The sequence below is a fragment of the Canis aureus genome, chromosome X (genome assembly GCF_053574225.1).
Source record: "Canis aureus isolate CA01 chromosome X, VMU_Caureus_v.1.0, whole genome shotgun sequence".
NCBI classification, from domain to species: Eukaryota; Metazoa; Chordata; class Mammalia; order Carnivora; family Canidae; genus Canis; species Canis aureus.
The window spans coordinates 93075601-93099316 of NC_135649.1; the positions used below are offsets into that span (position 1 = coordinate 93075601).

The following is a 23716-nucleotide window of genomic DNA, read 5'->3' on the forward strand; positions in this document are numbered from 1 at the left end:
ACATTCCTTTTCTACTTCAGCTCCCAAATATTCAACTAATTCCTTATTGCCTAGACAATAGCATTAGCCAACTAACTAAATGGTCTACCTCCATTTATATTTATCCTTCCTATACATTTTAGCTAAGGTATTCTTTTTCCAAATACACCACTTCTGTGATTTTTAAAAAAGATTGTATTTATTTATTCATGAGATACACAGAGAGAGAGGCAGAGGGAGAAGCAGACTTCCCACAGGGAGCCTGATGTGGGGCTCAATCCCAAGACCCTGGGATCACAACCCAAGCAGAAGGCAGACACTCAGCCAGTGAGCCACCCAGGCGCCCCTGCTTCTCTGATTATAATACTTTAATGACTTTCCATTATTCTTTAGATAAAGAGCAAACTTCTTACCATAGCCAGAAGTGTTGGTTTGCTCAGATCTGCCTGGCTTACTTCGTTGCCAAGCCTGATTATTAATTGAGTCTTTAATTCCAGTTTGGATAGTGAATTTCATGGCCATTTTACCTAAAAAGCCTTGTATTTTCTGGCTTCAAATGACCTCTCCAGCATCTTCCCATCTCCTCCATATCCCTTTATACCCATTTCTCATCCACTCTGGTATTCCTTGGTCATCTGTTCATATCTAGCACTCTCTCACTAAAGAATCTTTGCCCATATGTTTTTTTTTATGTTCACAATGCTCTTGCCTTCCTCCTCATTCTCTTATCTCCTATAAACTTTCAAACCGTTCCCCAGAGAAGTTGCCCTGGCCTCTGTGACTTAGCCAAATCTCCTCATTATATGCATTCAGAACATCCTTCATTCTTGTCACAACAAACTTTTATATTTGTCTAAATGTTTGTGTGATAAACATATCCACTGAATAAATGAATAATAAAAATAAAGGAATGAATGATTGAAAGTACGATGTCCTATTATTGGTTTGAGTGATGAAACTATTTTTTTTTTTTTTTTTTTAGATATGGGCATCATTTCTCTTCAGTTCCCATAGGGTAAGTTTATTTGTTATCTTTTGTTTTCTAGAACCTTGGTGAAAGATTTTAGGAGAGCTCCTCCTTCTGTTTTTCTCATACTTCTAGATACCCTTGAGACTTAGTGACTCTCTTATAATCCAAAATTCAGAATAGATAAGTTATTCATGTTTCTCTAACCAACTGTACCACAGCATTATACCTCAAAATGTCCAGATTTCCCTTCCTTATTATTATGATAATTTCTCATACCCATAATTGCTACATAATCAAGGAGTTATCACCATAAAGTTAAAACTAATTACAGAGCATAGTATGCCTTCTGATAGTAGACCCATCAGTAAGATGGGTTATTTAAATATTCTTATCAAATATACCAAAAGAAGATATATGGATAGTAGTTGACTCTTCTCTGTCTTGTTTCTTTGCCATTTTTATCATCAGCATAAGAAGGTTATCCCACATGGCTAGTATCCTTCTATATGACCTATAATCTTCTTTCCATTTTCTCTTCTTTAAACCTCAATCCAAAGTTCAACATGATGTTTCAACCCTTATATTCTTAGATTTTTACAGGGGAATATATGGCAGACAGATACATAACAGAAGTCTTTGCACTTTGCCTTAGATACTTCTTAAAAAAAACAACAACAACTATATGCATCTTACTGGCAAATTCTACCAAATATTTAAATAAGAAGTATTATCAACTTTCTATAATCTCTTCTAGAAATAGAAGCAGAGGAAACATTTCCTAATTCATTTGTGAGGCTAGCATCATCCTAATACCAAAGCAGTAAATTTGGTTTTACAAGAAAATAAAATTAAAGACCAATATCTCTCGTGAACACAGATGCAACATTCCTCAACAAAATATCAGCAGATCAAATCCAACAATTTGTAAAAAGAATTATATGCCATAAACAAGTGGGATTTATTCGGGGTATACAATGGGGCCTCAATGCTTGAAAATCAATTAATTTAATTTATCACATCAACAGTCTAGGAAGAGAAATCAAATGACCGTTTCAACAGATATAGATAAAGCATTAGACAAAATCCAGTACTCATTCATGATAAAAACTATTAGCAAAGTAGGAATAAAAGAGAACTTCTTCAATGTTATTAAAAACATCTATAAAAAACCTACAGCTACAATCAAACTTAATGATGAGAAAACAGACGTTTCCTTCCTAACATTGAAAACAAGACGAAGATGTTTCCTCTCACCACTCCTATGCAACTTCATACTGGAAGTCCTAGATAGTATAATAAAACATGAAAAGGACGTAAAAGATATCCAGATCAAAAAGTAAGAAATTAAAACTGTCCTTGGTTGTAAATGACATGATTGTCTATATAACAAATCCCAAAGAATTGACCAAAAAATTGCCTGGAACTAATAAGCAATTACGGTAAAGTTACAGGATACAAAGTTAATTACAAAAATCAACCATTTTCCTATGTACCAGCAAGGAACAACTGGAATTTGAAATAGAACACACAACACTATTTACATGAGCACCAAAAAGCGAAGTTAATAGGTATAAATCTAACAATATATTTACAAGATCTAGATGAGGAAAACTACAAAAGTCTTTTTTTTTTTAAGAAAAAGTGTTTATTATTTACACCACTGAAATAGTCCCGTAAGAACAATATACACCATGAAAACTACAAAATTCTGATAAAGAAATGAAGAACTAAATAAATGGATATTCCATGTCCATGACTAGGAAGTCTCAATATTATTAAGATATCAATTCCTCCAAACTTTATCTGTATATTTAATTCAATCTCAATAAAAATATAAGAAAGCTACTTTGAGACATGTATAAACTGAATATAAAGTTACACAAAAAAGTAAAATACCTAAAATAGTTAACACAGTAGTGAAAAAGAAAGTTCTAGGACTCACACTACCTGATTTCAGATCTTACTATAAAAATGGTATAGAAGAGGTGAAAAAATTGACACAGATAGCAATGGAACAGAGTAAATAAACCAGGTATAAGCTTGCATAAATACAGGCAACTCTTCTTTGACAAAGAAGTAAAGGTAATTTAATGGAGAAAGGAGTCTTTCAACAAATGGTGCTATACAAATTGGAAACCAATATGTAATTAACCAAAAATCAATCAATCAAGAACCTACATTCAAACCTTACACCTTTCAGAAAAATTAAGTCAATGTGGATGATAGGCCTAAATGTAAATGGGAAAACTATAAGCTATCTAGAAGAGAACATACAAAAAAATAAAAGCAACTTTGCATTTGGTAATGAGTTTTTATTTTTTATTTTATTTATTTTTTATCTGAGAGGGAGAGGGAGAGAGAGAGAGAGCGCGTGCATGGGGAGGGGACCAGTAATGGGAGAACCAGGCTCCTGCTAAACATGGAACCCAACATGGGGCTTGGTCCCAGAACCTCGGGATCATGACCTGAGCTGAAGGCAGATGCTTAACCAACTAAGCCACCCAGGTGCCCCTGGTGATGAGTTTTTAGATACAAAACCAAAAGCATAACACAGGAAAGAAAAAACTGACTAGTTAGGCTTTATTAAAATTAAAAAGCTTTTCTCTATGAAAGGCACTGGTAAGTGTATGAAAACACAAGCTACACACTGGGAGAATGACTTTTCAGAACAAGTACCTGTAAAGGATTTATATCCAAAATTTATAAATGATTCTAAAAGCTCAACAAGAACAAAACCAAAAATCCAATTAAAATATCTTAATGAAAAATAAAATATGTTAATGATATTTTAAAAAGATCTTAATAAACTACTCACAAACGAAGATATACAAGTGGCAAATAAGCATATAACATGCTCAGTGTCATTAACATTAGGAAACAGCAAGTTATAACAATGAGATACCACTATTAGAATGGCTACAACCAGGACACCTGGGTGGCTCAGCGGTTTAGCACCTGCTTTCGGCCCAGGGTGTGATCCTGGAGTCCGGGGATCGAGTCCCACATCGGGCTCCCGGTGCATGGAGCCTGCTTCTCCCTCTGCCTGTCTCTGCCTCTCTATCTCTCTCTCCCGTTCTCTCTCTGTGTCTCTCATGAATAAACATAATCTTAGAAAAAAAAAAAAAAAAGAATGGTTACAACCCAAAAAACCTAACACCACCAAATACTGGTGAAGATGTAGAACAACGGGAAATCTCATTCACTGCCCCTGGAGATGCAAGATGGTGCAGTCACTTTAGAGGATAATTTGGCAGCTTCTTACATATCTAAGGATATGCTCACTATACAATCCAGCATTTATAATACTAGGTGTTTATCCAGATGATTTAAAAACATACATCTATGCAAAAACCTGAGCAAATGTTTACAGCAACTTTTTTCATACTTGCCCCAAACTATAATCTATCAAGATGTCCATTATTCAGCTATGTAAAGAAGTGAAGTATGAAGCTACAAAAAGACCAACCTTTAATGCATATTGCTAGTGAAAGAAGCCAGTCTGAAAAGGCTACATAATATATAATTCTAGCCATATGACATTCTAGAAAAGATAAAACTACAGAGTCAGTAAAAAGATCAGTGGCTGCCAAGGGTTCAGAAAGTAGGGAGAATAAATAGGTGAAAGATGGGGGGATTTTTAGAGCAGTGAAAACTATTCTGTATGATACTATAACGTTGAACATACATTTGTCAAAATCCATAAAAGTGTATAACACAAAAAGTAAATCCTAATGTAAACTATGGTCTTTAGTTAATAATAATATATCAATATGGGTTTGTCAATTGTCACAAATGTGACACATTGATGCAAGGTATTATTAAGAGAGGAAACTGTGCTGGGGTTTGGGGAGGAGGAATACAGGAAGTCTCTGTGCTTTATGTGCAATTTTTCTGTATACTTAAAAAAATGGCTCTAGAAATAAAGTCTTATTAAAAATGTATGTTTCAATATTATCTATTCCCACCAAATCTCAATGGTATTATACAATAAATTTCTGCTTCACAGTCAAGATAATACTTTGCTTGTTCTCCATTTGTGGTATATATGGCTATGCTAAGCAGCTGAAAACATGAATATTGTTTCTAATAATTTTCCTTCTTAATCCTATTCCTTCAATTAATATTTTCTCTCTTTTCTAAACTAAGGCTTTTTTCCTCCTCTTCTTTTAAAAAAAATATTTATTTATTTATTTATTTGAGAGAGAGATCATGTGAGTGGGGGAGGCGCAGAGGGAGAGAGAAAATCCTGAAGCAGACTCCCCACTGAGCATGGAGCCCAACATGGGGCTCAATCCCAGGACCCTGAGATCACGACCTTAGCTGAAATCAAGAGTCGGATGCTAAATCAACTGAGCCACCCAGGCACCTCTCCTTCAATTAATACTTATGGGATACCTGTTTATGAGCCAGTCACTATACTTGCCATGAATTTCCTGGCACAGACTACAGTCTGTCACCCTTTCTTTTTTTTTTTTTTTTTAAAGATTTTATTTATTTATTCATGAGAGATATACAGAGAGAGGCATTAGCAGATGAGAGAGAGAGAGACATTAGCAGAGGGGGAAGCAGGCTCCCTATGGGAAGCCTAATATGGCACTTGATCCTAGGACCCTGGGATCATGACGTGAGCCACAGGCAGATGCTCAACCACTAAGCCCCCCAGGTGCCCCTCTGTCACCCTTTCTTGTATTACAGGGGCTGTTCTTAATAACCAGCCAGTTTGCAGTACTGTATGTATAAAACCCTCAGCAATTCCTTACTGCATGCTGTGAAGAAAGAGATCTTTATTCTTTACTCCTAAAGATTAAATTACTTAACATGATAATTTTATAGAAGAACTGAAAAATATAATTGCTTTACTCATTTCCTGATCCAAATGAGTTTAGTTCTATGACCACAAAAATTATTAATATTTATTGATTAAATCCTCTCTAAATAGTACTATTTTTTAAAGTACCATCTTGTGATTTAAGGTCTTATTTGCCACATATACTATAAACCTACTCAAAGTGTGTTTTAAACTATTAATAAAGCTGATGCTTTAACATAAAGCAATATTTATAACCCCTGTTTAATGAAGATAAACAGTAATACCTTTGGATTGTTATAGAATGGTAAAGGATATTTTTTGACTCAAGATTTGAGAATTTTACATCATGGTTCCCTCCCCTTCCTTTTTTTTCCTCTTAACTAATCTCAATGATTACATTTTATGAGGGAACATTAGAGCTCTGTATACCTATCAAATTTCAATCAGCAAATTACATTTCTTCCAGATAAAAGTGTTTCTTTTTTTATTATTCACCCAAAGCATATATTTTTTAAGTTGATCACTTATGAATTTTGCTATCAAGATTTGTAACATCTTGATGTTACGTGCATTGACAAAGTTTTAAATGGCCATGTTAATTTTCAGTTAAGGAAAATAAGGTATTATATAGAGATATGACATACATATTTATCGATAAATACTAATATAGACATCAAGATATGGAACAGGAAATTAAAATAATGACACAATAGTATATAATCCATATATATCTATTCAGTACTTTATTTTCTAACTTTTGTGATTCTGAATAACTGACTAGGTGGATCCTCGAGATGTTTCTCTTTATTCTGATTTCATGAATTTATTCATTTACTCACTATCAATATTTACTGAAGCCCTAGGATGTATAAAGCACTTACTAAATGATGATTTTGTGCTCTAGAATCTCATGTTCTGAAGAATGAGAGATAAAGAAGATGCCAAATATTTACTCTAATTGTTGACCACACAACAGACGTATGAGCACAGACAAATGGAACAAGGGAGGTGTGCAATAATTATTGAATTAATGAATTTGAAATGGTCACTACATGGAACAAGGAGATGTGCAATAACTATTGAATTAATGAATTTGAAATGGTCACTACATTATTCTACTCTTTCCCTCAGGCATGATGAATGAATAGAATAATAGAATCCAGGAGCCTTATGGTTCTCTAGTTGAGAACCATAATGCCAATTCTGTTACCTGCTCCCAGTGTCTCCATGGTGCTCCTAACTGCAGCTATTCTAACTACTTTCAGTTCTTTCAATAGAACTCACTGTCTCATCCCTCTAGAACTTTGTACATATAATACCCTCCTCCTGGAGCTCTTTCAATTCCTTCCCTAATCTGCATTTCAAGTGACAACTTAAGTTTCAAGACTTAGTTTAAAGTATCTGTTGATTGAAATAGTTTATTGCATACCTAGGTAGAGAGTTTACAAAGATGAATAAAACATGGTCCCATGGGGATCTTGCTTTCTATAGAGTAAACTATAATTGGAATAAAACACCACCTTATCCAATGCTTATTGTCTATTGATATGCAATAATTACAAAGCTCTATATTCTTTGAATTTGCCTGCAGAAATCAGCTCGGTGCCTTTTAGTTGGTTTCACAATTAACTTAACATTTATTGAATACTAACTTTGATTCAAGCATTTACAGAAGAAAAACACAATTTAGAGTCTTAGAACCTTCGAAAATAAATGAAACTCAAACTATGAGTTTCATTATGGGTTTATATTTTCATATTAAAGTAGAATGTCATTTTGTTCTCTTGCACACAATAACAGTAATTTTTCTAAGAGAATACCGTATTATACTGGCCTAACTGGAATATTTATCTTTGGAAATTTTGTTGAATGAATAAAATAAGTAATTCTAAATTATTTTTCTAAGTTTGATTCATTACTAGATATCTAATAGAAACTAATTTTGAACAAAGCTTAGTATTGCAAATACAAAAGACACAGAAGAAATTGCAAAAAAATTCTATATATTATGCTTAAGAAATACATATAATTACATATATTATATGTATATATATGGTGTATTTACATATGTACACATATATATAAGTATATATAAATTGTCAAGTAAGATTATTTTGTGATGAGAAGAACAATGAGTAGAATTTAGAAATGTGGAGAGGATATGAAGGGCATTTTAGAAGCAGACAGAAACTGAAGAAAGGTGAGGAGTAACGGATAAGACACTCTGAGAATTGTGATATTTTTTTCCTTAAGACTGAGGCAGAAGATCTGTTTTAGGCAGTGGAAAGAAGAAATAGGAAAGGTCAGAATGAGCTAGGACCATGAAGAACATGCATAATTTAGATGCAACTTTGGGTAAGCAACAGGAAACTATCAAATGCTTTTGACAAGGGGAGTTACATGTTAATAACATTGTTTTTGTTTTTTTTTAAAGATTTTATTTATTTATTCATGAGAGACACAGAGAAGCTGAGACACAGGCAGAGGGAGAAGCAGGCTCCATGCAAGGAGCCTGATGTGGGACTTGATCCTGGGTCCCCAAGGATCACACCCTGGGCTGCAGGTGGCACTAAACTGCTGCGCCACCGGGGCTGCCCAATAGCATTGTTTTAAGGAGATTGGTTTTACTGCAATATATAAAGTAAGTTGGAATGAAAGGCCTACAGACAGAGAATCTAATGAGACAATTTCAATTGCTCAAACATAAAGGAAAAACCATCTGAACTATTACTGAGCTAAAATATATATAAGCAAAGGGAAACAACATTGAGTATAATCGAAAAATACAATTTGGGGAGCTTATTTCCAACTGTTTTTATTTTTTTTTTGCCAATATTGCATTTGAGAAAATATTGGTTATGATAAAATCTGAAACTATTTCACTAGTCCTGAAAAACTTTCTGAGTGCACTTAATATATCTACATGTAAACAAAAATATCTAATAATTTGAAATATCTTTGGAAGTTGTAGAATAAGACTACCCAACTTCAAGACTTACTATAAAGCTACAGTAATCAAGACAGTGTGGTATTGGCCAAAGAACACGCAAATAGATCAGTGGAATAGAACAGAGGGCCTAGAAATACACATACATATATTGATCAGTCAACCGATCTTTGACAAAAGAGCAGAAGCAATACAATGAAGCAAAGAGTCTCTTCAACAAATGGTGCTGGAACAACTGCACATCTGCATGCAAGGAAACAAAAAAGAATCTAGACACGTACTTTATACTCATACAAAAGTTAACTCAAAATGGATTATAAACCTAAATGCAAAACACAAAACTATGTAGTAGAAGATAGCATAAGAGAAAACCTAGATGACTTTTGGTATGGTGATGCCTTAGATATAACAGCAAAGACACAATTCATGAAAGAAAAATCGGTTAGTTGGACGCTGTTAACAGTAAAAACTTCTCTGTGATGAACAGTATCAAGAGAATTAGAACACAAGCTACAGACTGGGAGAAAGTATTTGTAAAAGACACATTGATAATGGACTATTATGCATTATATGGAGAGAACTCTTAAAATTCAACAATAAAAAACCCCAAGCAGCCCAATTTAAGTGAGCTGAAGACCTTATCACATTCCTCACCAAAGGAGATATGCAGATGTCAAGTAAGCATTTGAAAAGATGTATTGTGTACCGTATGTTATTAGGCAATGCAAACTAAAACTACAATGAGATACTGCTACACTTATTTTAAAATGGCCAAAATCCAGAACACTAACAGAATCACATGCTGATGAGGATATAGAGCAACAGAAACTGTCATTCACAATTGGTGAGAATACAAAATGGCACAGCCACTTAGGAAGACAGTTGGGGGGGGGGGGGCGGAACAAGATGGCGGAGGAGTAGGGTCTTCACCTCACCTGTCCCCACCAACTTACACGGATAACTTTCAAATCATTCTGAAAACCTACGAATTTGGCTAAGATTTAAAGAGAGAACAGCTGGAAAGCTACAGAGAGAAGAGTTTGCGCTTTTAACAAGGTAGGAAGACAGAAAAATAATAAATAAATAAATAAATAAATAAATAAATATCCAGTGGGGGAGGGGCCCCACGAGGAGCCGGGCTAAGGGGGGCGGTGAGAGCCTCCAGGACAGGAGAGCCCAGTCCGGGAGGAGCAGAAACTTTACCAACCTTCCGGGAAGGAAAGGCGCTCAGGGAACTCGGGCAGGACCCCAAGAGGGGCAGTGGAGCCCCCAGGTTCCCGGGGTCACTAACAGGAGGTGCGCCCAGGGGAGAGAGCCCCACACCCCGCGGGCAGAGCACGGTAAAGGCTTCGAGCCGTCCGGCGTGGCGTCGGGGAGAAGCCAGTGGGTCAGGCAGCAGCTCAGCGCGGAGGGGGCTGTGCGGCCCCGGGAGCGTGATTCCAGCAGCGCAGGCCCCGGATCCCAGGGCGCCGGGGACACAGCCCGGGATCCGACGTTCCCCTCAGACAGGCTGAGGCGGGGAGGGCCCAGGACAGCGAGGACGCTCCTGCCTCCGAAGGCCCCAAGCTGTGCAGATCAGCGCCTCCTGCCTCCGGAGCGCCCAGGCCAGTGCCGACTGGGAGACTGAGGTAGTTACTGTGGGAGCTGACTCTAGGGCTGGGGAGCTGGCCACCGCCTGTGTGGTTGTTCCTCCTGGTGTCACCTCCTGCCTTGGACCGAGTAGGGCCCCAGGGAACAGAGTCCTCACTGGGTCAACAGCTCCCACTGAGCCATGTACCTGGCAGGGGGCGGGGCAGCTCCCCCAGGTGCACACACCTGAGAATCAGCACAGCACCCTCTCCCCCAGAAGACCAGCTGCAAGGACAGGGGAAGAGCAAGTTTTTGACCAAGCAGCGCTGGAAAGCTCCAGGGGAAGTCGAGGGATTTACAGTATATAGAACCAGAGGATACCCCTCTTGTTTTTTTGTTTTTGTTTTTGTTTTCTGTTCCTTTTTTTTTTGTCTGTTCAATTACAATTCAATGTCAGAAAGCCAATTCAGAAGCACAATTATAAAGCTACTGGTGGTCCTGGAAAAGAGCATAAAAGATTCAAGAGACTTCATGACTGCAGAATTTAGACCTAATCAGGCTGAAATTAAAAATCAATTAAATGAGATGCAATCCAAACTGGAGGTCCTAACAATGAGGGTTAATGAGGTACAAGAATGAGTGAGTTGACATAGAAGACAATTTGATGGCAAGCAATGAAGCTGAGGAAAAAATAGAAAAACAATTAAAAGACCATGAGGAAAGGTTAAGGGAAATAAATGACAGCCTCAGAAGGAAAAAATTCTACATTTAATTGGGGTTCCAGAGGGTGCCAAAAGGGACAGAGGACCAGAAAGTATATTTGAATGAATCATAGCTGAGAACTTCCCTAACTTGGGGAGGGAAACACCCATTCAGATCAAGGAGATAGAAATCCCCCCCCTAAAATCAATAAAAACCGTTCAACATCTTGACATTTAATCGTGAAACTTGCAAATTCCAAAGATAAAGGGAAGATCTTTAATGCAGAAAGAGACAAGAGATCCCTAACTTATATGGGGAGAAGTATTAGATTAACAGCAGACCTCTCCACAGAGACCTGGCAGGCCAGAAAGGGCTGGCAGGATATATTCAGGGTCCTAAATGAGAAGAACCTGCAGCCAAGAATACTCTATCCAGCAAGGCTCTCATTCAGAATAGAAGGAGAGATAAAGAGTTTCCAACATAGGCACAAACTGAAAGAATATGTGACCACCAAGCCAGCTCTGCAAGAAATATTAAGGGGCACTCTGTAAAAGAAACAGGAAGTCCAAGGAAACAATCCACAGAAACAGGGACTGAATAGGTATCATGATGACACTAAATTCATATCTTTCAATAGTAACTCTGAACGTGAATGGGCTTAACGATCCCATCAAAAGATGCAGGGTTTCAGACTGGATAAAAAAGCAAGACCCATCAATTTTCTGTTTACAAGAGACTCTTTATAGACCTAAGGACACCTACTGCCTGAAAATGAAAGGTTGGAGAACCATTTACCACTCAAATGGTCCTCAAAAGAAAGCAGGGGTAGCCATCCTCATATCAGATAAATTAAAGTTTACCCCAAAGACTGTAGTAAGAGATGAAGAGGGACACTATATCATACTTAAAGGATCTATCCAACAAGAGGACCTAACAATCATGAATATTTATGCACCTAAAGTGGGAGCTGCCAAGTATATCAATCAATTAATAACAAAAGTTATGACATACTTAGATAGTGATACACTACTACTGGGAGACTTCCACATGGCACTTTCTGTAAATGACAGATCTTCTAAGCACAACATCTCCAAAGAAATAAGAGCTTTAAATGATACACTGGACCAGATGGATTTCACAGATATTTACAGAACTTTACATCCAAACACAACTGAATACACATTCTTCTCAAGTGCACATGGAACTTTCTCCAGAATAGACCATATACTGGGTCACAAATCAGGTCTTAACAGATACCAAAAGATTGGGATTGTCCCCTGCATATTTTCAGACCATAATGTTTTGTAACTAGAACTAAATCACAAGAAGAAATTTGGAAGATATTCAAACACGTGGAGGTAAAAGACCATCCTGCTAAAAGACGAAAGGGTCAACTAGGAAACTAGAGAAGAATTAAAAAGATTCATGGAAACTAATGAGAATGAAGATAGAACCATTCAAAATCTTTGGGATACAGCAAAAGCAGTCTTGAGAGGGAAATATATTGCAATACGAGCATTACTCAAATAACTGGAAAAAAACTCAAATATTCAAGCTAACCTTGCACCTAAAGGAACTGGAGAAAGAACAGCAAATAAAACCTACACCCAGCAGAAGAAGAGAGTTAATAAAGATTTAAGCAGAACTCAATGAAATAGAGACCAGAAGAACTGTAGATCAACAAAACCAGGAGTTGGTTCTTTGAAAGAATTAGTAAGACAGATCAACTTCTAGCCAGCCTTATTAAAAACAAAAGAGAAAAGACTCAAATTAATAAAATCACGAATGAAAAAGGAGAGATCACCACCAATACCAAGGAAATACAAACGATTTTAAAAACATATTATGAGCAGCTATACGCCAGTAAATTAGGCAATCTAGAAGAAATGGACGCATTTCTGGAAAACCACAAACTACCAAAACTGGAACAGGAAGAAATAGAAAACCTAAACAGGCCAATAATCAGGGAAGAAATTGAAGCAGTCATCAAAAACCTCCCAAGACACAAAAGTCCAGGGCCAGATGACTTCCCAGGGGAATTCTTTTTTTTTTTTCCCCCCCAGGGGAATTCTATCAAACGTTTAAAGAAGAAACCATACCTATTCTACTAAAGCTGTTCCAAAAGATAGAAAGAGATGGAGTACTTCCAAATTCGTTCTATGAGGCCAGCATCACCTTAATTCCAAAACCAGACAAAGACCCCACCAAAAATGAGAATTATAGACCAATATCCCTGATGAACACAGATGCAAAAATTCTCAACAAGATACTGGCCAATAGAATCCAACAGTACATTACAAAGATTATTCACCATGACCAAGTGGGATTTATCCCTGGGAGGCAAGGCTGGCTCAACACTCATAAAGCAATCAGTATGATAGATCATATCAACAAGAGAATAAACAGAACCATATGATCCTCTCAATAGATGCAGAGAAAGCATTTGACAAAATACAGCATCCATTCCTTTTTTTTTTTTTTTTTTTTTTTTTACAGCATCCATTCCTGATCAAAACTCTTCAGAGTGTAGGGATAGAGGGAACATTCCTCAGCATCTTAAAAGCCATCTCCAAAAAGCCCACAGCAAATATCATTCTCAATGGGGAAACACTGGGAGCCTTTCTACTAAGATCAGGAACACGACAGGGATGTCCACTCTTACCACTGCTATTCAACATAGTACTAGAAGTCCTAGCCTCAGCAATCAGGCAACAAAAAGAAATAAAAGGCATTCAAACTGGCAAAGAAGAAGTTAAACTCTCTCTCTTTGCAGATGACATAATACTGTACATAGAAAACCCAAAGACTCCACCCCAAGATTGCTAAACTCATACAGCAATTCAGCAGTGTGGCAGGATACAAAATCAATGCCCAGAAACCAGTGGCATTTCTATACATTAACAATGAGACCGAAGAGAGAGAAATTAAGGAGTCAATCCCATTTACAATTGCACCCAAAGGCATAAGATACCTAGGAATAAACCTAACCAAAGAGGTATCGGATCTATACCCTAAAAACTACAGAACACTTCTGAAGGAAATGGAGGAAGACACAAAGAGATGGAAAAATATTCCATGCTCATGGATTGGCAGAATTAATATTGTGAAAATGTCAATGTTACCCAGGGCAATTTACACATTTAATGCAATCCCTAACAAAATACCATGGACTTTCTTCAGAGAGTTGGAACAAATTATTTTAAGATTTGTGTGGAATCAGAAAAGACCCCGAATAGCCAGGGGAATATTAAAAAAGAAAACCATAGCTGGGGGCATCACAATGCCAGATTTCAGGTTGTACTACAAAGCTGTGGTCATCGAGACAGTGTGGTACTGGCACAAAAACAGACACATAGATCAATGGAACAGAATAGAGAACCCAGAAATGGGCCCTCAACTCTATGGTCAACTAATATTCAACAAAGCAAGAAAGACTATCCATGGAAAAAAGACAGTCTCTTCAATCAATGGTGCTGGGAAAATTGGACTGCCACATGCAAAAGAATGAAACTAGACCATTCTCTTACAGCAGACAAAGATAAACTCAAAATGGATGAAAGGTCTAAATGTGAGCCAAGAATCCATCAAAATCCTAGAGGAGAACACAGGCAACACCCTTTTTGAACTCGGCCACAGCAACTTCTTGCAAGATACATCTATGAAAGCAAAAATGCACTATTGGGACTTCATCAAGATAAAAAGCTTCTGCACAGCAAAAGAAACAGTCAACAAAACTAAAAGACAACCTACAGAATGGGAGAAGATATTTGCAAAAGACGTATCCGATAAAGGGCTAGTGTCCAAGATCTTATAAAGAACTTATTAAACTCAACAGCAAAGAAGCAAACAATCCAATCATGAAATGAGCAAAAGACATGAACAGAAATCTCACAGAGGAAGACATAGACATGGCCAACAAGCACATGAGAAAATGCTCCGCATCACTTGCCATCAGGGAAATACAAATCAAAACCACAATGAGATACCACCTCACACCAGTGAGAATGGGGAAAATTAACAAGACAGGAAACAACAAATGTTGGAGAGGATGGGGAGAAAAGGGAACCCTCCTACACTGTTGGTGGGAATGTGAACTGGTGCAGCCACTCTGGAAAACTGTGTGGAGGTTCCTCAAAGAGTTAAAAATAGAACTGTCCTATGACCCAGTAATTGCACTACTGGGGATTTACCCCAAAGATACAGATGCAGTGAAACCACAGGACAACTGCACCCCGATGTTTCTAGCAGCAATGTCCACAATAGCCAAACTGTGGAAGGAGCCTTGGTGTCCATCGAAAGATGAATGGATAAAGAAGCTGTGGTCTATGTATACAATGGAGTATTCCTCAGCCATTAGAAATGACAAATACCCACCATTTGCTTCCATGTGGATGGAACCGGAGGGTATTATGCTGAGTGAAGTAAGTGAATCAGAGAAGGACAAACATTATATGGTCTCATTCATTTGGGGAATATAAAAAATAGTGAAAGGGAATAAAGGGGAAAGGAGATAAAATGAATGGGAAATATTAAAGAGGGTAACAGAACATGAGAGACACCTAACTCTGGGAAACGAACATTGGGTAGTGGAAAGGGAGGTGGGTGGGGGTTTGGGGTGACTGGATGATGGGCACCCAGGGGGGCACTTGATGGGATGAGCACTGGGCGATATGATATATGTTGGCAAATTGAACTCCAATAAAAAATAATTAAAAAAATAAATAAATTGCAAAAAGAAAGGAAGAAGATAGTTTGGCAATTTCTTATAAAACTAAACATACCCTCATCATAAGATCTGGCATCATGCTCCTGGGTGTTTATCCCAAAGACTTGAAAACTTATATCCACAGTAAAACCTGTACCCAGATGTTTGCAGCAGTTTCGTTCACAATTGCCAAAACGTTGAAGCAACCAAGACATCCTTCATCAGGTGAATGGGTAAATAAGCTGTGGTACATCCAGACAGTGGATTACTCAATGCTAAAAAAATGAGCTACCAAGCCATGAAAAAACATGGATAAACCTTACATGCATATGTCTAAGCAAAAGAAGCCAGTCTGAAAAGCCTACATACTATATGATTCCAATTATTGAACATTCTGAAAAAGGCAAAACTAGTAGACTAGGTTTCCCGGGGTGGGAGAGAGTTAAATAGGGAGAGCACTGAGGAATTTTTTAGTGCAGTGAAAATACTCTGTATATTATAATGATGTATATATGCCATTGTTCTTTCCAAATTAATAGAATGTATAACACTAACCTAAGGGAACTATGGACTTTGGGTGATTATGATGATAAATGTAGCCCCATCCTTGGTAAAAAATGTACCATTCCAGTGAGTGAAGTGAAGTTGACTATCAGAAAGGCTATGCATAGAGTTGGGGCAGGAGGTATATGAGAAATCTCTGCACCTTCTTCTCAATTCTGTCATAAACCTAACACTGTTTAAAAATAGTTTAAAAAATACTACATATTGGGCAATTTTATTTATATGAAATATCCAGAAAATGCAAGATTATAGAGACATAAAGCAAATCACTGGTTGCCTGAGACTGGGGGTGGGAGCAGGGGTTGAGTGCAAAGGGGGTTGAGAGATATTTGGAAGGAAATGGAAGAGTTCTAAACCTAGAATGTGGTTATGATTGCAAATTCTATAATTTTTCAAAGAAATTATTAAGATGTATACTTACAATGAAATTTTACGGCATGTTCATTATATCTCAAAAACAGGTGTAAAATGTGTTTTACATGTGAGATTAGTAAAAGTATTGTGGTCATGCTGCCTATGTTATCACAAGTATAACTAGGGTAGCTATGGTGGAACAAATAATAACAAAGAAAATAGAATCAATATAGGTTACCCAGTCATCTCTAACTAGTTAAACCACTTCATAACTCCAAACCATTAAAGTTTACTGAAAAATATTCCATCTATCTTTAAATTTTTTTCTAGATATGTCTTCTTTGGCAAGGGAAATAAAAGCAAATAAACTATTGGGATTACATCAAAATAAACAGCTTCTGCCCAAAAAAGAAACAATCAACAAAACTAAAAGACAACCCACTGAATGGGAGACGGTATTTACAAATGACATATCTAATAAAGGGTTAGTATCCAAAATGTATAAAGAACTGATACAACTCAACACTCAAGAAACAGATAATCCAATTAGAAAATGGACAGAAGTCATGAGCATACATATCTCCAAAGAAGACATACAGATGGCCAAAAGACACATGAGAAGATGTTCAACATCACTGTCATCAGTGGAATGCAAATCAAAGCCACAATGAGATACTAATTCATGGTTGTGAGAATGGCTAAAATTAACAACACAGGAAACAACGGGTATTGATGAGGATGTGGAGAAAGGAGAAACCTCTTGTGCTGTTGGTGGGAATGCAAGCTGGTTTAGCCACACTGGAAAACACTACAGAGGTCCCTCAAAAAGCTAAAAATAAGGCATGCCTGGGTGGCTCAGTTGGTTAATCATCTAACTCTTGGTTTCAGCTCAGGTCATGATCTCAGGGTTATAAAATGAAGCCCCCTGGCAGGTTCTGCATTCAGTGTGGAGTCTGCTGGAGATTCTCTCCCTTTCCTGCTTTCTCCCTCTTTGCCCCTCTTCCCACTTATATGCATGGAGGCTCTCTCTCTCTAACATAAATAAATAAAGCCTTTTAAAAAAAATTTAGAAATAAAACTACCCTATGATCCAGCAATTGCAGTACTAAGTATTTACTGAAAAGAGACAAAAATACTGATTCAAAGAGATACATGCACCTGCATGTTTATAGCAGCATTATCAGCAATGGAAAGAGCCCAAATATCCATTTACTAATGAATGGATAAAGAAGAGGTGGTAAAAGTATACAAAGGAATATTACTCAGCCATCAAAAAGAATGAAATCTTGCCATCTGCAACAATGTGGATAGAGCTAGAGAGAATTATGCTAAGTGAAATAAGTCAGTCAGAGAAGGCCAAATATCATACGATCTCACTTCCATGTGGAATTTAAGAAACAAAACAGATGAACATGGGGGGAAAAGAGAGGCAAACCAGGAAACAGACTCTTAACTATACAGAAAAAACAGAGGGTCACTGGAGGGGAGATGGGTGGGGGGATGAATGAAATAGGTGATGGGGATTAAGGAGGGCACTTGTGATGAGCATCAGCTACTGTATGGAGATAATGAACCACTGTATTACACACCTGAAACTAATATTACACTGTATGTTGACTAACTGGAATTTAACAAAAACTTGAAGAAAAAAACACAATGAGATATCACCTCACACTTGTCAGAATAGCTAAAATCAAAAGCACAAAAAACAACAAGTGCTGGTGAGAGTGTGGAGGAAAAGGAACCCTTGTGTACAGTTGGTGGGAATGTAAACTGGTGTAGCCACTGTGGAAGAGAGCATAGAGCTTCCTCAAAAAATTAAAAATAGAACTACCCTATGATCAACTAATCTCATTATTGAGTATTTACCCAAGAATACAAAAACACTAATCTGAAAAGATATATGTAGCCCAAATATACATTTATTTTTTCTTGCAGCATTTTTTTTACAATAGCCAAATTATGGAAGCAGCCCAAGTATCTATTGATAGATAAATGGATAAAGAAGTGGTAAAAATACACACACACACATACACACAATAGAATATTATTCAGCCATAAAAAAGCACAAAATTTTGCCATTTGCAGTAGCAAGGATGGAGGGAGAGAGTACAATGCTAAATGAAATAAGTCAGAGAAAGACAAACACCATATGATTTTACTCCCAGGTGGGATTTAAGAAACAAAACAAATGAAAAGGGAAAAAAATAAAGAGAGATGAACGAAGAAACAGACTCTTAATTATAGATAACAAACTGATGATTACCAGAGGGGAGGTGGGGGGATGGGTGAAATAGGTGAAAGGGATCAAGAGTACACTTATTATGATTAGCACCGAATGATGTATAGAATTGTTGATCATTATATTGCACGCCCAAAATTAATATAACACTGTATGTTAACTATACTGGAATTGAAAATAAAAACTTAAGGTGAGTGGGCTATAAAAATACATTAATAACATCCTTTGAAAAACAGAGGAGTGCCTGGGGGGCTCAGTCAGTTAAGCATCTGACTCTTGGTGTCAGCTCAGGTCATGATCTCAGCGTCCTGAGATCAAGTCCTTCATTGGACTCTGCACTCAGTACAGAGTCTGCTTAAAATTCTCTCTCTCTCTCTCTCTCTCTCCGTCTGCCCCTCCCAATACTCATGTGCTCTCTTTCTCTCTCTCAAATAAATTAAATAAATAAATAAATAAAACCTTAAAAAAATAGAACTATTATCCTAAATTTCAGCATCTACTAACTTTTGTTACCTGTTTTCTTGGTCCTCACTTTGTAGACTCTATTTTTCTAATTTTTATTGAAAAATTATGAAATATATAAAGCTTTCATTCATAGAAGCAATATTCCTCTGGCTTCACAGCAAAAGAGGACATAATAGAATTTTCCATCTTAAATTTTGTTTCTCAATTCAGCATAAATTACATTTACAAAACCTGTTACATACTTTTGCTAGATATATTACCTTGTCTGACTTGTCATTCTGAAGTCAACAACTGCTTCCTTAAATAAACCAATGCCTTCAATATCAATGACATCATCCACATCAGGCTCAGTTGCAACCAACATTATGGGAAACTTCCAAATCCCATCTGTTATGCACTCAATTTTCAGTGTAATTTGTGTCCTTAAATATAAAAAGAGATTACAGAGGATACTAAAGGAAAACAAGCAAAAAGAGAATACAATATAGCAGATCAACATCCATGCAGAAAACGTTAGCAAACCTTGTGATGTTGGTAAAAAGGCTGGGACTTAAATGCAGGTGACCGTTAATTACATTTTAGGAATAATTTTTAGGTCTTTCGTTATATTATCAATCTCCTTGTGAGATAAATATATTGTAGCACATCTTATCTACTCTCTAGTTATTTACTAAGAACCAGTAGAATATGCAGAATTGACTGCAAATTTTCTGTAACCAGCACAGAATATGATAATATTTAAGAATCCAAGGTGAGGTCAGTGAAGGGAACCAGGTGTTATACAAATAGGTCGGTATGGAAATTTTGTTCAAAAGGAAACATTGTGAGGAGGTTTTTTTCAATTCTTGCTTCATGTAGAAAAATTATATTTTCTGTGAATACTTACAAAGCTCATAAAATTAACTTAAAGATTTTTAAAAATTAAATTGCAATTTTAATTTAAATTATTTAAATTATTTGATTATTTTATTTTTATTTTTTAAAATTTTTATTTATTTATTCATAGAGATGCAGAGAGAGAGAGAGGCAGAGGGAGAAGCAGGCTCCATGCAGGGAGCCCGATGTGGGACTCGATCCAGGGTCTCCAGGATCACACCCTGGGCTGCAGGCGGCGCTAAACCGCTGTGCCACCGGGGCTGCTCTTATTTGATTATTTTAAATTATTTTACTTTCTTCACTTATCTAGGTAAAACATAGCTTAGGTATAATTATTTTCTTGTTGTTTTTCATAATTTAGAGCTGTTGGTTTTATTTTGTTTTTTCTCATTTAACTGTATATCTTCCAGCAAATCACCTCAAATAAATAAGGAAGAAAGAATGACAAAAGTAAACGAATATATACATATTTAAACGGAATTCTTAAACTACATCAGAATATCACAGAACACACAAAAATTTATGAATCATGCATACAAGTTGTCCTAAATCAGGTTTGCAAACATTCACCAAGAAACTCTAAATCCACAAAATGTTGAATAGGTATAAATTCACATGGTAGTGCTCATATTCACCAAGGAAAACATACTCTCTTTCTGGTTGTTGCTGGTAATTTCTATATCACTAAGTCAACAAAATACAAATCTAAATGTGAAAAAAAAATACTTATGCAATAAACACAGAAAACTATCATAATGAAAAAGAAGATAAATGTTTACAGCATACTATCTTCTTGTAGCTTGGTTTTTATTACTGTTTTCTGAAGATGACCCTCATATGTTTTAGTGATTGAACTACATATTCAAAACCACTTTAAATACTTGCCTGGCTCCATAAAATACATAGTTAAATTACAGAAATAATTAAAAACACAGCTAATACTTTAGCTGTCTTTTCTTTTTCTTTTTTTTTTTTTTTTAAATTTTATTTATTTACGATAGTCACACACACAGAGAGAGAGAGAGGCAGAGACACAGGCAGAGGGAGAAGTAGGCTCCATGCACCGGGAGCCCGACGTGGGATTCGATCCCAGGTCTCCAGGATCGCGCCCTGGGCCAAAGGCAGGCGCTAAACTGCTGCGCCACCCAGGGATTCCCTTTAGCTGTCTTTTCATTACTAGATTGTATTTTGTACTTTTTTTAAAAAAGGTTTTATACATTTATTTATTTGAGAGAGAGGGAGAGAGAATGAAATCATGAGTAGCAGGGAAAGGCAGAGGGAGAAGCAGACTCCCTTCTGAGCAGGGAGCCAGACTCAGAGCTTCTGGATCCTGGGATCAATACCTGAGGAGGCAAACACTTAACCAACTGAGCCACCCAGGCACCCCCGTATTTTGTACTTTGTGTGTATTGTGGTACTGATCAGTGTCTGCATTAAGACATAAAGAAATCCCTGTTTCAGATGCAGCATTTGCATGTGCTAAGTACCAGTTGCCCAACAAGTAAATATAAAGACACTGGATGCGGTTTCCCAGAAGAAAGACATTCAAAGGTCACTATTCTCAGAGATTCCAATATGATCCTCTTAAATCTTACTACAGGATGTGCAATGTTATAGTTTTGGTGATAAAAGCAACTACGAAGTAGAACACGGCTGAGGCATTTTTAATCATTCGAACTGGTTCTGAGAAGTAGTATCCAGAAACATCATGTTGGGGTGCCTGGGTGGCTCAGCAGGGTAAGTGTCTGACTGGTGATTTTGGTTCAGGTCATGATCTCATGGATCCTGAGATTAAGCCCCTCACTGGGCTCTGTGCTCAGCAGGGAGCCTGCTTGAAAATTCTGTCCCTCTGCCCTCCCCCCATTCTCTCTCTCTCTCTCTCTCTCAAATTTAAAAATCTAAGAGAGGGCAGCCCGGGGCGGGGGTGGGGGTGGGGGGTGGGGGGTGGGGCTCAGCGGTTTAGCGCCGCCTTCAGCCCAGGGTGTGATCCTGGAGACCCAGAATTGAGTCCCACTTCCGGCTTCCTGCATGGAGCCTGCTTCTTCCTCTGCCTGTGTCTCTGCCTCTCTCTGTGTGTCTCTCATGAATAAATAAATAAAATCTTTTAAAAAAAATAAATAAAAATCTAAGAGAGAGAGAGAGAAACATCATGTTGCCAATGGACAGCACCAAGGCAGTGGTTTTTGAAAAAAATTTACAGAGTGCACCACTCTTTTGTGAATATTCTACCCTAATGACCTTTGGGAGTTCACAGTTTGTGAAGGATTTCTTAGATTTCTAATCATTTTAACTATTTTTTTTCTTTATCAGAATACTTTTCAGAGCTTGATAGCTAGAGAGAATCTAGCCCAAAATATTTACCTCAGTAGCATCAAAGTAGTAATACAATCTAAATATAAAATATGGAAAGAAAAATCAACATTGTTTAAAAGAGTAATAATATGTAGTTTCAAAGAGTCATAATATTATTTAAAGAAAAAAGTTTACCTCAATGGTTTCTTTGGTGCAAACACCACATTGAAGACCAATGTTATCATTTCATCTTTGATGTGATAAATTTTTTTGATCATATATAAAGCTACACAGGATCCCAACTTAGACTTCATAGCTTCAGATTCAAATTGAATTTCATATTCAAATTCACGTTTTAGAGGTATACCTAAGAAAATCAAGATTAAAATGATTTCAACTTAAGTATATATAGATTGAAAAGCAATCACCTGTCAACACTAATCATGCACAGATATTCAGACGGAGGGAGAAGATTTATGTTATTTAAATTGCATTCATAATACCTAGTGCATTACCAGATGTATAATAATACTCAGTAATGTTTTTGTTAAAAGGTTAATAAATAAATTATTGAATAAAAACATAAATGCAGAAGACAACTCCCACTACCTTAAATCTTTAAAATTTAGATTTATGAAATAAGAAATAGCTAGATGGAAATTAATAATCAATACTTACCATAAAATATAAATAATATGGCATGGTCTATATAATAAATTTATTAAAAGTTTATAGATTTGTAACTTATAAAGAAATATTTGAATTAAGTTTAAAAAATATTAAAACGGCATCCTAATCTATTAGGGCAGAATTTTCAAGTTCTGATATATTTTAATAGAAGAGAGAATTTTTCATGTTTTAGTCTTGGGGTATTACAGACCACCTAGTTAACCATATTTTCTTAACCAGTAGCTTACCAGAAGAAAGTACTAGCAGGGTTTTGTTGGATACATGTGAAAAATATCTTAAATCCAGTACTAGCATGTATAAGAGAAGAACAAATATCTATTATATTAACTCTCCACATACGCAAAAGGAGCCCAAATGCCAAATTGAGAAGTTTGTTGCATATGGGTCATGGAAGAGAGGTCAGGAACCCATAACTTGACCTGGTCCACAGCTGAGGTAATTTCTGCAGTCTGTCTCCAGTATATAAAGGTCAACATGATCTTTGGGTTCATAGAACTGAGGCCACCTTTCTTTAAGCAATCCAAGCAGAAAACTGACCACCTTTAAGACGT

The 23716-nt window shown here is 36.7% G+C and overlaps 1 protein-coding gene across 3 annotated transcripts in view; it reads right to left on the reverse strand.

The window, feature by feature from the left end:
* The window catches only part of CFAP47 (cilia and flagella associated protein 47), a 513403-nt gene that overhangs the window by 25678 nt on the left and 464009 nt on the right, over positions 1-23716 (reverse strand). For all 3 annotated transcript variants that reach the window (XM_077887395.1, XM_077887396.1, XM_077887394.1), the window contains 2 exons: positions 22671-22842; positions 19568-19729 (listed from right to left, as the gene is read on the reverse strand). In XM_077887395.1, the coding sequence (XP_077743521.1) occupies positions 19568-19729; positions 22671-22842 (334 nt within the window). The remainder of the gene's footprint in view (positions 1-19567; positions 19730-22670; positions 22843-23716) is intronic.